This window comes from Gouania willdenowi, chromosome 21 (assembly GCF_900634775.1).
Source record: "Gouania willdenowi chromosome 21, fGouWil2.1, whole genome shotgun sequence".
In the NCBI taxonomy this organism is placed as follows: domain Eukaryota; kingdom Metazoa; phylum Chordata; class Actinopteri; order Blenniiformes; family Gobiesocidae; genus Gouania; species Gouania willdenowi.
The window spans coordinates 38714448-38731179 of NC_041064.1; the positions used below are offsets into that span (position 1 = coordinate 38714448).

Consider the following 16732-nt stretch of genomic DNA (forward strand, 5'->3'; position numbering starts at 1 on the left):
GACATAAATGTAATTAGAGTCTAAAGATACAAAAATGTGACCACTTTAAAAAGAAAATAGACTAATATAAAACCTCTTTATATGGAATATAAGACAAAAGAACAGTGGAAACTTTAGACATTTTTCAATCCATAAATCTGTTGATTAAAGTAAACGTACCCCAAGTATTTTTCTATTTATGTACATATGTAAATTGTAAACAAATTAGATATTTTATATAACGGGTAAATGTGTGAATTGTTGTAATATACTGTATGGAGTGCACATGTCAATAAAAAAATAAAAAGCAACAACTGGTCGTCACTGTCTATAGAGCCGAGGCAGCAGCCCCTCCCCCGCTACAGAGAGACGGCAGCAGAGGACTGTCCTACACTTCCTCATTTAGGGGGGATAAATTAAAGCTGTTAACTTCTAGAATATGTCTACATTCTGGATGAACTCATCCTTTAGTAACTCTATAAGTTGATCATTTAAACTGTAGAAGAGATGCTGTTTATGATACGGCCGGAGAAGAAGTGATGAGCGTTCTCTCTCTCCTCTGTCAGTCTATGTCAGCGGCTACACACACACACACACACACGTTGATCAGGTGCACTTCACTATGAGTGTTGAGTGTATAACAGACCACCATTTAGTCTGGTTACAGTCTGTGTCACTACACCCGTCCATTGGGTGGTAGTGACTGTAGTGTTACAGTCAGATCTAAGTGTTTACATGTTACGTAGACGGTGTTACATAGTGAAGGGTACACCTCTATGTACAGCCAACCTTCAAACACATACTCATTTGGTCATAATTGACAACTCTACTTAAGCTCCTCCCACTATATGAATACCTACTTCAGACGGGCACTGTACTAGTGTCTATAAAAAATAAAAGGCAGTGGGAGGAGCCAGCAGCCTGTCATGGTGTCCTTCATCAACCAACACAAATTATATATATGGATGAGAGGTGAGCCCATTGTGAACACATCACAATAATGAGCCATCATCATCATCATCATCATCATCATCATCATCATCCTGTCATGGTCTGATGTCATTAGATCTCAGAAGCTCAGCACAGAGGTATCCAGTGGTATCTGTCATTGTGTCCTTGGGCAAGGCACTTCACCCATATCGTCTAGTATGAATGTAGTGTGTGAGTGAGTGTTGGTGATGGTGGGAGGGGCCTATGGTTCACTATGGCAGCCTCGCTTCCATTAGTCTGCCCCAGGGTAGCTGTGGCTACAATAGTAGCTTACCACCACTAAGTGTGGAGTGAAAGAATAATGTCTTAATTCTATAAAACGCTTTGAGTGTCTATGATAAAGTGTTATTATTATTATTATTATTTATTATTATCATCATCTTACCAGAGCCAGAGGATGAGATCATGTTCCCACAGCGTTGGACTTCATCAAACTTACTGAAGATTACATTCAACCTAGAACACACACAGTATATACGGTATACTGTACATATAGATAATATAAACCTACACCCAGCAAGTGGGCGTGGTCTAAGTGAGGCGTAAACAGCTGGTGGTCCTACCGTGACTGTGGGAGGCCTTTCTTACTGAGATCCAGTCTCACCCTCTCACCCACATGTCTATAGATCTCTACCAAGCAGCTCATCGCCCCATCACGGACCTACACACACACACACACACACACACACACACACACACACACACACACACACACACACACACACACAGAGACACACACACACACACACACACACACACACACACACACACACACACACACACACACACACACAGAGAGACACACACACACACAGAGACACACACACACACAGAGACACACACACACACACACACACACACACACACACAGAGACACACACACACAGAGACACAGACACACACACACACACACACATACACAGTGTTAGTTTATACTAAAAGTTATAATAAACTGTTAATGTTTACATGTATATACTGTATATATTAATGTCCACATTTCCCTTGTTGTTCTCAACAAAGGCAGATGCTTTTTCTCGCTGCTATCAACACTCAGACTAATACAATAAACAAACTCAAAAGTACGCAGGATGCTACTTTGGAACGTCTACGTGGGTTGGAATCTATCATGGAAAAGTGAACTGCTCAGCTTCTGAGAGAAGGCCACCATATTGGAGATACTGCTGGAGAGACGGACCCCACAGATCCTTCTCTTCATTGGCTCCCCACAGCCAGCCATTCAAGGCCGGCCTTTCAATTCTCCAGGATGTTTGTGTAGAAATGATGCTCCGTCTCCTCCTCCTCTTCTCCAACACCACCTGTGAACTTTGTTTCTGAACTTAGATCTACTCAAGGCCATCCCCCCCCCCCCCCCCTCAACCACCATACATGCTGTCTCCTCATATTTTGTTGTAATTGTGTTTAATTGCTGATGTGGGGAGGGGTTTCTCCTCACCTGAGCAGTGGGGTCTCCCAGCAGGTTACAGATATGAGGAACTATTTTACTGAGCGTCAGGCTATTAGCTCCGTACCTGAGAGAAAGAAAAGAGCTGGTGTTAGTTCTATCTGTGATTGGTATAGACACAGTGTCTGTTTAATGTTTACTGCTTCAGTAAAGCTAATGTTAGCATTAATGTGATTTCATTAAAAACAAATAAATAACGACCTCATCTCACCAAAGATCATTGAGGAGAACCTGTAAACCTACCACAGCACATCAAACAGAAGGAGGAGGGACTCACGTGTTGAGTGTCGCGATCAGACAAAGACTCAGTCCTTCACGTGTTCGATTGTTCTTATGTTTGAAACCTCCCAGCATCCTGTCCCACACAAACTGGAACACACACACACACACACACACACACACACACACAGTGTGTAAGAGTCCCTATTAACTATTAGTTAACTATTACTATACTCATTATCTAGACTTAGAGCCACTGTCCCTGTCCCTCAGAGAGACTAACAGGCTATGCTAAATGCTAAATGCTAAACGCTGTCTCTGATGAAGGTGGAGGTGGAGGTGCTGCTACCTGAGGTGTAGCTGCTTCTTCCATGATCTTCAGCAGCAGGGTTTGGTCCTGGTCCCTGACCTGGTCTCTGGAGTCTCCTAGACGATCAATAAGGCTGGGCAGCACTGATGAACATAGAATAGAGATGAATATATATCTATAATATGATGGACCTCCATGAAGCATTACTATTGCAACAACACATCATCCCTAGGGTAAAACTAACCATGACGATCTAAACCACGATGGACCTCCATCATGGTCCATCATGGACCATGATGGAGGTCCAGGTGGATCTAGACCTGAACTATTGAGAGATGAGTTCAGCAGCAGCTAATACTGTGACTAAATACTGTTCCTAAAAGAGCCTAAAACAGGGATTAATAAAGTATTCATCTGTACTGTTTTTAAAGTGTGTGTGTGTGTGTGTGTGTGTGTCTGACCTGTTCCAATGTGAGTCCTGAATCGTTCCTGTAACCTGGTCACTAAGGCTGATAACAAGTCCAGGCCCAGTAGCGCCACCTAGTGCACAAACACTTTGAATGTTTCAAACTTTAAAACAATAACACATTGGTTTTAAAAACGTATTTATTTTATTTTCATATTCTGAAACATGTTCCTGTTGTGTTTACATAACTTTAATAAAGAAATAAAAAGACACGTCTGAGTGTACGTACTGAGATGTACCTATGATAGATTATTGTACTGATTTTAAAACATGCTTAAAACACATCAGTCGACTTTCAATAAAAAATTGACCAATGATATAAAAAAAAATATGATAGTCATGATCAAAAATTTAATGAATACAACAGCTTATTATTGTAAAGTTACATTAGGTTAACTGTTATTATTGCAATGTATATTATAATTATGTTTTTTTTTTGGAAAATAAATGATATCTTTTCGAAATGCTAAATAAATAGTTTTATTTGTTCCAAAATATGTCTTTTATCAGTTTCTACATGTAGAAAAACAGACATTGGCACGTTAGCGCCCCCTACAGAGTGAAGAGAATTTAATATGGGAAAAAAAAAAATCAAAAATCTTTGGAATTTTTCACAAACTTCTGTTTTGGCCTCTTGATCAAAAAAGTCAATGAGACGCATGTTTTATTTTTTTATCGTGTTATTTTGTATCGAGATTCTCTCCATTTTGTGTTAATAAGAAATTGGCCAAATCCAACAACTCCAGCAATGTTCTTGGATGTGTTAGTCCAACAACAAAAATCATAAATGTGCTTAAGTTTATATCTCAATAGTACATTTCTGTCGAAACAAATTGATAATAATAAATGGATAATGTAAAATTCACTGTTATGTCTTTGTATGAACTTGAGGCAGCGCATCAAAGCAAAGGCGGCGCAGCAAAGGCGGCGCAGATTGCCGAAGGCGGTGCAACTTGGTGAAGGCAGCCCGACAAAGGCAGTGCGACAAAAGCGGTGCGGGAAAAAAGGCGCCGCATCAAAGGCAGCACCGCAATGCGGCGCGGCAAAGCGGTGCAGCAGGGTGAAGGCGGCGCAGCGTAGGTGAGGACAGTTTATCGCTGCTTGCAGCTATAGTTCAGGATTTATTTTTAGGTAAATTGCATTGTTTTGAATAGTTTATCAAGGAATTATTTTGATAATGAAAGATAAAAAAAAAAAAATAGTACAGTATTTAAAAGTTTTTTCCAATAAAAATAAAGGAATATTTGTCACCATTTGTCTACAGTCTCATTTTGTAAAATAAATCATAAGAGAATCGTATCGGGAGTTGAGTGAATCCTTACATCCCTAATATTGAAAGCTTGTTTATATTCTATTGTTGTTGATTCATCACATGGAGAGCTTTGACATGTGGACGTCTAAAATAAAATCATATATTAAACAGTTAGACACAGGTTTGTCTGTGTTCAAATAAAATGTAACAAATTATTCAAATGTAACATGTCCGTTTGTCTGTGACCAATAACATCTAAAGACATGACGTCAACAATGGAACAGAATGAACTGCAGAGAGTTAATGATCAAATATGTTTTCTATTGAGCATTGTTTATACATTAAATACAACCTCAGGAAGTTTCCATCACACACACACACACACACACACACACACACACACGGTAATTACACAGATAACATCAGATTAGAACAAAATGTTTCGAGTTAGAAATAATAATATCACCTGAGCATCACCACATCTATCCATCTTCTAGTTATAATTCAAGTCATGTCTGTGTGTGTCTGTGTGTGTCTGTGTGTGTGTGTGTGTGTGTGTGTGTGTGTGTGTGTGTGTGTGTGTGTGTGTGTGTGTGTGTGTGTGTGTGTGTGTGTGTGTGGAGTGAATTTATCCCTGATGTGGTGTTTGTTTGTTTAACCTGAAACTTTATGAACACCTTTTGGAGTAATTCAGTGTTGCAAAACTTTTAAAACATTCATTTTAATTTTAAGATTACAGCTCCCTCTCGGTATTAAGCGCAGTATTAAGTGCAGTACTTCCAGTTCCGGGTCACCAGTTCATGACATCACTGTGTTGCAGTTTGTTTGGGTTTAAAAAAGAAGGTCAATATTAAAAACGTTTTGTACCGCTAAAAGTTATTAAAGTTAATATTATTTAAAATTATTCCCGTGATTCCAAACTGCCTTTATATCGCGGGTCATGGACTTCACTTCCTCCTTCGTCTCCATGACTGTGGGCGGTGCTGACGGTCATTTATATCACAAACATTCTGCGTCTTCAGACAGAGGAATGTAACGTTTATGTGGTTATGTGCGTGGATGGGTCCACAACACGGCTCTACTATGATTAACGTTTGTTCTGTGCAAGGGTGAGTGTTTCTTCTTATATTATTCTGTGTGTTAAGATGCTAGCAGCTACTATGTAAACACACACACTCGTGTTCTCCTGCCTCAGAGAAAATAAAGAGCAGCTCCTTTTCCACATTAAAAGCCTAATAATAACAGTGTAACAGTACGGTATTTACTATACTTTACAGTAACAGCACAGAGAACACACAGGGTTTGTTAATAAGTGTCCCTGTGGCTCTGCCTGCAGAGAAGTACACACATCACATGTCTGTGTACACAACACAGTCACACTGGTTTTATTTAGAGCATCGCTCTCATTAAAGCACAAAAAGCAGCACAATTAGTCAACAAGAATCCTCTGAAATATTGAATATTAATAATGTCACTACAAACTCAATCTGTTGATATTCTTTCTAAAATGGCGGATTTACAAAAAGGAATAACATGTAAATATCAGCTCGCTAATACAAGGCTGAAGTGGTTGAGAAAGGAATCATCCTTGTGTGTGTGTGATGAGGTTGAAACCAGCTAGCCTGTTAGCCTGCTACATGCTAACAGTGTGTTCACTGTCTGAGGTCATTGGCCACGCTTACATGGGAGGTTTAATTCAGAATAAAAGTCAATTCATCTTTAAACTGAACTTGTAAACACTTGATTCCTAATGCAAATGTAATTACCACTAGGGAGTGGTGGCCTAGTGGTTAAGGGTTGCTGGTTCAAGCCTCACCTGGGCCGTCACTGTGGGATATTGATCAAGTCCCTTAACCCTGAACTGCTCCTCAGGGATGGGTTAAATACAGAGGACAAATTCCATTAATGTAATAACATTACATGGCCAATTAAAGGCGAAAGCCCCAATTTAAAAATTAAAATTTTTAAAAATTAAACTTAAATCTGAATTAGGTTTTATTGTAATTCTAAATGAAATAATTCCTCCATCTTATAAACACAATTCTGCTTTAAGTTGTTCTTAAAGTCGTTCTGAGCATGCTCGACTTGGTGGTGGTGACGTGCTTTTATCTAATTTATCTAATAAGAACCTGAGAAGATATAACAAAAAGGACAGAAACATAAACCAGGGTGAAAACAGAAGTTTTAAGACCTTTTTAATACCACCTTAAACAAATTAAGACCAAACTGAAGATAGAAACACAGACCAAAGGGAAAATATAACCTTTACAATTAAAGGCATTGATGTCAGTTAATAATGTACAATAAGGAAAAATAATCAGTTGTTCAAGAATGTTCTTCAAACGTGTTTATTCATTTAGAAAGAGAACAAAAATATAGACATTGTCCTAAATTATATTTCTTTTCACACAATTCTCACAACAATTAATATCAGTGGACAATAACCCAAAAATAAATATTTACTGGAACCTGTGATCAAACAAACACTAAAATGCTTTTATCAGATCAATCACTGTGTAATGTTATATATGGATCTTTGATCTGAAATGAAATGTAATCAACCCACATTATCAGTTTCATTTCTGTCCTGGTTAATGAAACCGTATATTTATATCATGGCCACCTGAGACATAATAATGTGAAAAACACTATTTTCATTTGAAATGTTGTGAAAACATAAATTCTGGGTTGAGGTAAAAGAGGAAGAAGATGAGAAGGTAAAGGAAAGAGAAAATGTCTGACTGGACATTAAAACATGTGTTTAGATGATTTATCTTCCATCTCAACTACAACTGCAACTAATTATTATTTTCATAATCCACCAATAAATTATTCAATGAATCGTATAAAAAAACACATTTTTAATTTCAGCCTCTTTAATGGTCTCATAGTGAATGTAGTGACAGGTCATCCTAACATAGACATATTATCTACATGTAGATCAGCAGTGACACCATGTTTGTGTTAAATACATTCTTCACTTTCTTTAAAGTTTCTTTATATTTTCTCTCCATGAGCTTTATTAATTATAAAATATAAAATATAAAATGTTAAATATAAAATATAAAATGTTAAATATAAAATGTTAAATATAAAATGTTAAATATAAAATATAAAATGTTAAATATAAAATATAAAATGTAAAATATAAAATGTAAAATATAAAATGTAAAATATAAAATGTTAAATATAAAATGTTAAATGTTAAATATAAAATGTTAAATATAAAATGTAAAATATAAAATGTAAAATATAAAATGTTAAATATAAAATGTTAAATATAAAATGTTAAATGTTAAATATAAAATGTTAAAAATGTTAAATGTTAAATATAAAATGTTAAAAATGTTAAATGTTACAAATATAAAATGTTAAAAATGTTAAAAATATAAAATATAAAATGTTAAATATAAAATGTTAAATGTTAAATATAAAATGTTAAATATAAAATGTAAAATATAAAATGTAAAATATAAAATGTAAAATATAAAATGTAAAATATAAAATGTTAAATATAAAATGTTAAATATAAAATGTTAAATGTTAAATATAAAATGTTAAATGTTAAAAATATAAAATGTTAAATGTTAAATATAAAATGTTAAATGTTAAAAATATAAAATGTTAAATATAAAATGTTAAATGTTAAAAATGTTAAATGTTAAATATAAAATGTTAAATGTTAAAAATGTAAAATGTTAAATGTTAAATATAAAAAATAAAATATTAAATGTAAAATGTTAAATATAAAATGTTAAATATAAAATGTAAAATGTTAAATATAAAATGTTAAATATAAAATATAAAATGTAAAATATAAAATGTTAAATATAAAATATAAAATGTAAAATATAAAATGTAAAATATAAAATGTTAAATATAAAATATAAAATGTTAAATATAAAATGTTAAATATAAAATGTAAAATATAAAATGTAAAATATAAAATGTTAAATATAAAATGTAAAATGTATTAAATGTGTGGTTGAGGGCAGAATGTGACCTGAATTAAAGGTGATGATGATGATTGTAGTGAAGCTTCATCTTCATCCATGGACACAGACCTCATGTCAGTGATCATCATGTAGAAGATGTTCTCATTCACAGCTTCTCTCTGTGGTTACATCATGAGTTTATCATGTTTATCACCATCAAGTCTGTCATTGTTTGATGTTTTATGATCAAATGACAAATATAGTATAGCATTAGTATGTATTATAGCACCATTTATAACTACTAAATAATTATTTACAGAATTAGGTTAAGGAATGTTAGTAAGACAAAGAGCAACACACACACACACACACTAACACACAAAGTACCTTAAAAAATCTAACAAATTTAAGTAGATGTGATAAATTACTTTAACCCCAGTCTAAATGTAATTAATCCAGTCTAAATGTAATTAATCCAGTCTAAATGTAATTAATCCAGTCTAAATGTAATTAATCCAGTCTCACTACATTACAGATCAGGCTTTATCATTAAACTATTACCACCATTGTGTACAAGTATATATATAAAGTATATTTAAACACTTCTTAAGCTGATAAAACTAAAATAAAAAAGTATCTCACACACAAACACACAAACAGTGGCGCGAGCGTGCGCAAACAAACACACACTCAAATATTTGTGTGCACACACTAGCATCAGGCTAGCTACCAGAGAAGCTAACGGTACGTTATGTCTCTTCCAAACAGAACAATGTTATTATGATAAAGTGATTTACCTGTTGTTCTGCATCCAACTCACTCATTGGCAGATGGTTTTTTAAACAAAAACTTTATTGACTAAACCCTGCAGGTGAAGCAAACAGCTGCGCGTCACAGTCAGTGAAACATAATTGCACGACGCAGCCAGTTTGTCTGCATAAGAAGAGCGTTCAGTCCGTGCTCCCCAGAAATTCTTGTGGTGACGTGACTAAAGCACATTTAAGACCTATCGAATCTGAATTTAAGACAATTTAAAACTTTTTAAGGCCTTTTATTTGCAAAAAAATATTAAAGGCTTTTTAAGGACCCACGGTCACCCTGAGTAACATGAGGACATTCACACAGACATATAGATTAAACACACACAGACTCCATCAGTGCTGCAGGACATGAAGCACCAGAGCTTCACTAATGATGTGTGGATCATTATTAAATTATTATTAAACATGACTCCTCCTTAGCCAATCATAATCTCTCATCTTGTTTCTAACCCACCTCCTCACTACAGCTGTGTATGAAACCAGGGATGTTTTCATAACAGTTTATTCTATCAATACATGTAACGCACCACATTTAACCTTCAGTAACCATAACGACGTTATAACGGCATAAAAGGTCATTAGTTAGATTACCTCATTACTGAAGAAAAAAAAAACGCCGTTATTCCAAACACTGGTCTTGACCCAGCTGAGGTCCAGCAGACCCTGAGGAGGATTAATCCACAAAAAGCTGCTGGTTCCGGCCACATTCCAGGCTGTGTGCTCAAGGGGTGTCTAGAACATCAACATCTCTCTGCATCAAGCTGTTGTGCCATCCTGCTACAAAGCCTCAGAAATCATCCCGGTTCCTAAAAAACCCACAATAACAACTTTGAATGACTATTGCCCAGTAGCACTTACACCCATAATCATGAAGTGTTTTGAAAGGCTGGTCAAAGTTCACATCACCTCTATCCTACCCCCTTCACTCGACCCACTTCAATTTGCAAATCACCCAAACCGTTCCACCGAGGACACCATATCCACTGCACTCTACCTGTCTCTGGAACACCTGGAAATTAAGAACGCAATGGTCCGGATGCTGTTTGCAGATTTTAGCTCGACCTTTAACACCATAATCCCACAGTATCTGATCAACAAACTGGGCCCACTTGGACTGAACACTCCCCTGCAAAATTGGATGCCGTACTTTTTAAAACACAGGCCTCAATTTGTACGGGTAGGTAATAACAGGTCAGACACTACGATACTGAGCACTGGCTCTCCACAGGGGTGTGTTCTCAGCCCCCTACTTTACACCCTGATGACACACGATTGTTGTGCTAAGTACAACACAAGCCACATCATTAAGTATGTGAACGACACAGCAGTTGTGGGCCTCATCCAGGATGGTGAGGAGAAGCTCTACAGAGAGGAGGTGAAACTTTTTGATGACTGGTGCAGCAGTAACAACCTGCTCCTGAATGTGGACCAAAAAACTGGTGATTGACTTCATGAGGAAACGGCCGTACACACACATCTCTACATCAAGGACACTGCTGTGGAGATCGTTCCAAACATAAAGTTCCTGGGGGTCCACGTAGCTGACAACCCCACCTGATCGCTGCACACCTCCTCCACTGTCAAAAAGGCTAACCAGCGTCTGCACTTCCTGCTGAGGCTAAAGAGAGCACACCCAGCCCATCAATTCTCACCACCTTCAACAAAGGCACCAATGAGTGTGTGCTAACCAGTAGCATCTTTCTGTGGCATGAGAGCAGCAGTGCCTCAGACAGGAAGGCACTGGGGAAGATGGTGAGGTCAGCTGGAAAAATTATTGGGGACACACTGCCACCTGTTGGGGACTGGCGAAACAACGCTGCCTGTCAAGGGCAACAAGAATCGCCAGGGACCCCACTCACCCCTGTCTAGGACTGTTCTCCCTCCTACCCTCAGGCAGAAGATACCGCAGCCTGTCATGCAGAACGGTGAGGCTCCGTGACAGCTTCTACCCAACCGCCATCAGACTTTTGAACACCTGCAAAAACCTCAGATTTGAACAGACCTCCACATTATTTAATCTATCTACCTCTTGTTGCACATACACTTGCACTGATATATTTATATATATTTAAATATTTAAACTGAATCCCTCTCTGACCTGACCTGGTTCTTACCCTTTTTATTCTTTTTACTCTTGTATTCTCGCTGCTTATTTAACTGTTTTTTGTTGTGGCTTACGCAACGTAATTTCGTTCAAATGCATCCCTGATGTTATGTGAATGACAATAAAAAAAAATCTATCTAGAAAGTGAGATGAGAAGTGAGTGGAGAAACTTTAAAATTAAGCATTACAAGGTCAGAGGTACTGTGTTTGAGTATGCCACGGCCCTAAGAGAAGTGGGCGGTGAAGAAGCTGAAAAAATGGCGGACAGTATCAATGAGAGAACAGCACAGTGTGACGTTGGATTTGATGCCAAAGAGATTGTCAAGGAAAGCTTCTGGACCAAGTATCAAAGTAGGACAAGGCCAGGACAAAGAGCACGTCAGAACCTCCGAGCAAGCAGCTGCTGTCGGTGCTTGGCCTGGACCTCACCAAAACAACTTTGTAGACTCTCATCCCCTTGTAAGCAGCTTCCAGCCCAGCTTGCCCCACGTGTCCCCCAATCTCAACTATGATGTACCTCCAAATGCAGCAAGCTCACCACGTGGTGCCCTTGACACAATGCAGGTTGAAGCCAACTCATACCCCATGGCTTACAACCCAGACCCCAGAGCAGTCTAGAGCGAGCATGCCTGCCCGTGTTCACTGGTAACGTGAGAGATTACTACCGCTGGAAAGCTGAATGGGAGGATGAAGTTGAAGAGGAATCTTGTGCTGTCCCGCTGTGGTTCTGATAGCGACGTGTTCAGACCCTTAGTCAACAAGTATGGAAACAAGCCACCCACTGTTTGCCAGTGGTTCAGGGCAGAATTGGTGGATTTTGGACAGACCGGGACTATAGGCCTTGGGGGATATCCCTAGAATGACACTTGTCTTTTCATGGAAGGATTGTATCCATGTTACAAGTCGGTGATTCCAGCCAGGAACTGTTCCTGACACGAATGCCCCATGGAGAGAAGCTACGTCTGGGATTTTGGAATAACTATTCAAAGAGAGGATTATCTCAAACGGAGAGTATGAATCTTTCTGTGCCCTTCTGAGTGGATTCATTTTCCCATTCCTGGAGCAAGGCATGTCAGAAGGCACGGACAGACTGAGTGGGTGTTTCAGACGAGTACCGAGGCACATTTCATCCAGTCACCAGAGTCTTGGCTTAGAGCCCGGGCAAAATCACAGAAGAAGAAAGTGCTCACACACCCGGCCAGATTAGAAATATCATTGTGGATTTTTCTCCTTTTCTCTCTTTCTCCAAGGGCCAATTGAACTGTGGATAATATTTTAGTTAGAGCTTAGGTGAGTCAGTTATATGATTACTATTACATCTTGTAAGCTAAACCCATGTATCCTTTCACCACTGCAATGCAATGTCTATACTCAAATAAAGCAGAGTTATAAAAGACAAAAAGACTTTTCCCTGAAATTAACTGCATGTTTTTCTAAAGGCTCAAACATACTCGGGCGTACACCCGTAACTCTTTGCGAAGTCTGCGGGGCCAATTAAATGCAAAGCTCTGATTTTCGTACCGCTCTGACTTCTCCGTGTAGTTGGTGTCACACAAAGCACTGCCCAGTATTGTATCGACATCATTAAATGTAACACCGACCTCCATTTCACCTCCTGGTGAAACAGAGGAGAGATGAACACCAGCTTATTGGAGAGACTGGCAGACGAGCTACGACAGTGGCAACACCTTTAAAACATGTCCCAGGAGTACAAGGACTACAGAGAAGCGCTAAGAATCATGGGACATGTAGGATTAACTCTAACCCTAACCCAAGTATGTAAGCTCTGAGGAAAGCGGACAAACCGCGCTAAGTCCGTTGTGCGCGGGGTCCGCCCGAGTATATTTGAGCCTTAACTCATTCAGTGCCCCCGACGAGATATCTCGTCATTTCAAATGCAAATGCTCAGCACCATTGACGAGAAACTCGTCATTTGCTTTTTTTCACAGGGATTACTAGAAAACACCCTGGTGGAGGTCCCTCATCAATATCTAAGGTGTGGGGTGTTGTCGTGACCAACTGTGCCCTGGCGATGGCAGCGGTGCACCTTTAGATGAGAAATTAGCCACTGATGCTACTATTAGCTGGGGAGGAGAAACAGGAACGAGTGAGATTATGGCGCTACAGAGTGATTTTGTGACGTATCCAGCAGCTCACAGCACCACATACTAACACAGAACATGTGGACCTGAGTGGATTATTGATAATGTTGTGATCGCGAGATAAAACCATCAACTAACCGGGCTAAACAGGTCATTGCTGCGTGTCAGGGGGAAGAGGAAGTTACGTCTGTGTGCAGACTGACGGGAGAGAAAGTTGGATTTTATCATCAAAAGCCTGGTCTCAGTGGTTTTTTTTATGTTTCATATAAGGAAACAATGTTCAGATGTTAGAGTTGTCACTAAAGCAAAACAATTAGCTTTAAAGTCACTGACAGGGTTTTTATACATAAAGACTTTTTTCTCAGCTTTTTGCTCTGAAACTGAAGATTTGTGTAAAACTTGCTCTATTTAACGGCTGATTACAAAAGAACGGAATGAGCCAGAAACAAATGTTTTTTTTTTTTCATGACAGTAGAGGCTTCAATATTTCAGAATCTGGTGTCAGATTTTAGATAGTCATAGTAGAAAATATTCTGTGGGTCTTTAAAATAAGTCAAAATGCTCAAAAACGGCTGGTACTGAGGAGGTAGAAAATTTGAAAATGGCTGGAACTGAATGAGTTAAGGATTATATCAGTAGAGTGTGCCTTTAATGGTTATAACTAGTTCAATAAATGTCAGTTTTCCAAGTCTCTAGAATCTACCCGGAGTAAAAGAAGTGCGAGGATCAGAAGAAAGCTATTTGTTAAACGGCGAGACTAGAAGAACTGAGGTGGAGGCTGAACAAGTAGGATAGTCCGGCTGGGTTAAGTTTCCTCTCAGTATATGATCTTAGGTAGCCTATTATAGTGTATCAGGGTAATACCCATAACTCTGGGCTCTTACCTGTTAGATAAAGAGCTAACTCTGATAATCCCGTAAATGGTTAAAAACGGGCGATCTCATAATGATGATGTAGACCTTGTACCTGATGTATTATCTATCTATAAAGGAAGGAATCTCTGTCTGTGGCTCATATATCTCAGCGCACCAGGATCAGACAGAGCTGAGACTTTCAACATGGCTGCTGCTTGGTTCAAGTGTATGCATTGTCAGATTTGTTTGGACTGCAATGATACTGTTAATAAATTATTTTGTAAATGCAGCTTTTCAGAACAGCTCAATGTTAACAAATGTGTTGATGATGTCACAGGTTTGCTTGAATAAAGCAAGTTCCTTTGCTGATGATGACGTCATTGGTTCTCTCAGAGTCCCAAACCCGGATAAAGGAGGAAGGAGGGTTAGACGTTTTAGCTAGCAATGGCACCGCACATAACAGTCTATTGATTTAATTTGATATTCTAATATTTAACAATACAGGACAAAATTGATTGACGTGATGTGAGTCTAAAGCATCAAAGTCATTAAGTAGATTACAAACAGTATAAGGTTTTTTACCTGATTTCTGTGAAGTGTGTTGCAATAACACGTTATGAATTGGCGCTGTACAAATAAAGATCGATTGATTAGCGAAGTTTTTTAAGAGACGTAATGGCCTCTTTCAATGGCAAAATAAAAAAATTTAAAAATAAGAATCAACAGAAGAAAGTTAATTTGTAGTTCTAACTCTCAGCAGGCTGCAGATGTATGCTAGCCTATATTACAGTGCTAAATATATACAGTACGTACTTCCTACGGGCACTGTACTAGTATTATATATTATAGTATTAATAGTAATGATGAAGTAGACCTTGTACCAGAAAATTAGAAATAAACCCTGACCTTGAAGTTGCTGGAGTTGACCCAGGAGGAGGAGATCCCGTCAACCATCCTGTCCAGGGAGGTCTGGTCCTGCTCCAGGTCGTACGACTTGTCTTTGTCTGAGATGTAAAGGATCAGTTCCTGACCCAGCTGCAGCCGGCGGCCTACGTCCTTCTGCAGGACCTGGGCCAGGCAGTTCTCCATGCTGGACTCCATCACCCTGCCCTGGGATTACAACCCTCACCCTGCCCTGGGATTACAACCCTCACCCTGCCCTGGGATTATAACCCTCACCCTGCCCTGGGATTACAACCCTCACCCTGCCCTGGGATTACAACCCTCACCCTGCCCTGGGATTACAACCCTCACCCTGCCCTGGGATTACAACCCTCACCCTGCCCTGGGATTACAACCCTCACCCTGCCCTGGGATTACAACCCTCACCCTGCCTAGCTAAAGGAGCAGCCATTAGGGGGCTAATATAGCTGATACTAGCTAGCTCGCTAACCAGCGGGCGTAGCTTAATGAGACAGGGCTCAGGGAAAGGCAGCAATGCAGCATGTGTGAATGAGGACAGCAGCTAGGAGCTAAAGGCTAACACAGGAGAGCTGATGAATAAATCCTGGTCCTGGATCAGCTTCAGGTTCCTAAATGAACACAGACACCAGAGGATGAATTACACTCAGCAAACACGTCTATTCCAACGTTAACGCTGATGAAAGGTTCCATTCAGGGTTCCCTCCTAACATTTTAGGTTTTTTTAGGTGTGGTTCTTTCACTCAGTCCCACGTCACATGAAAGGACATAAAAAAATTCAAATAAACACCCTGAATATTATGAATAAATGAAATTAATGTCAAAACGTGCTCAGACAAAGTGTTTAAATATGAAGCTACATGTGTGGGTTTAAATGGACCAGAACCTTTAGAGATAATGAAGATGTTCCTCTGGTGAAGAAGAGGAGAACAACCAGTGAAACTAACCCAGCATAGACATTAGAACTCTAGAAAACAAAGTGTGGGAACCAGGGTTAGAACCAATCAGATCTAGTCATGTGACACAATCATTAAAAATAAAGAAAAATACTCAAAATTAAAAATCACAAAAGAAATACAGATGTTTCCTCTGTAAACACGTAAATTATCAGACACAGATGTTATCTTATCAAACACAGATGTTATATTATCAGACAGATGTTATATGATCAGACACAGATGTTATATTATCAGACAGATGTTATATGATCAGACACAGATGTTATATTATCAGACACAGATGTTATATGATCAGACACATATGTTATATTATCAGACAGATGTTATATGATCAGACACAGATGTTATATGATCAGAC

At 38.5% G+C, this 16732-nt stretch overlaps 1 protein-coding gene across 16 annotated transcripts in view; it reads right to left on the reverse strand.

The window, feature by feature from the left end:
• Positions 1–16732, reverse strand: part of LOC114454641 (CLIP-associating protein 1-like) — a 128393-nt gene that overhangs the window by 107911 nt on the left and 3750 nt on the right. For all 16 annotated transcript variants that reach the window (XR_003672569.1, XM_028435230.1, XM_028435237.1 and 13 more), the window contains exons 2-8: positions 15401–16026; positions 3422–3500; positions 3000–3103; positions 2709–2800; positions 2423–2498; positions 1533–1630; positions 1355–1425 (exon numbers count right to left, since the gene is read on the reverse strand). Coding sequence is in view for 15 of the 16 variants with exons in the window: in XM_028435230.1 (XP_028291031.1) it covers positions 1355–1425; positions 1533–1630; positions 2423–2498; positions 2709–2800; positions 3000–3103; positions 3422–3500; positions 15401–15595 (715 nt within the window). In the remaining variant the exon portion in view is untranslated. The remainder of the gene's footprint in view (positions 1–1354; positions 1426–1532; positions 1631–2422; positions 2499–2708; positions 2801–2999; positions 3104–3421; positions 3501–15400; positions 16027–16732) is intronic.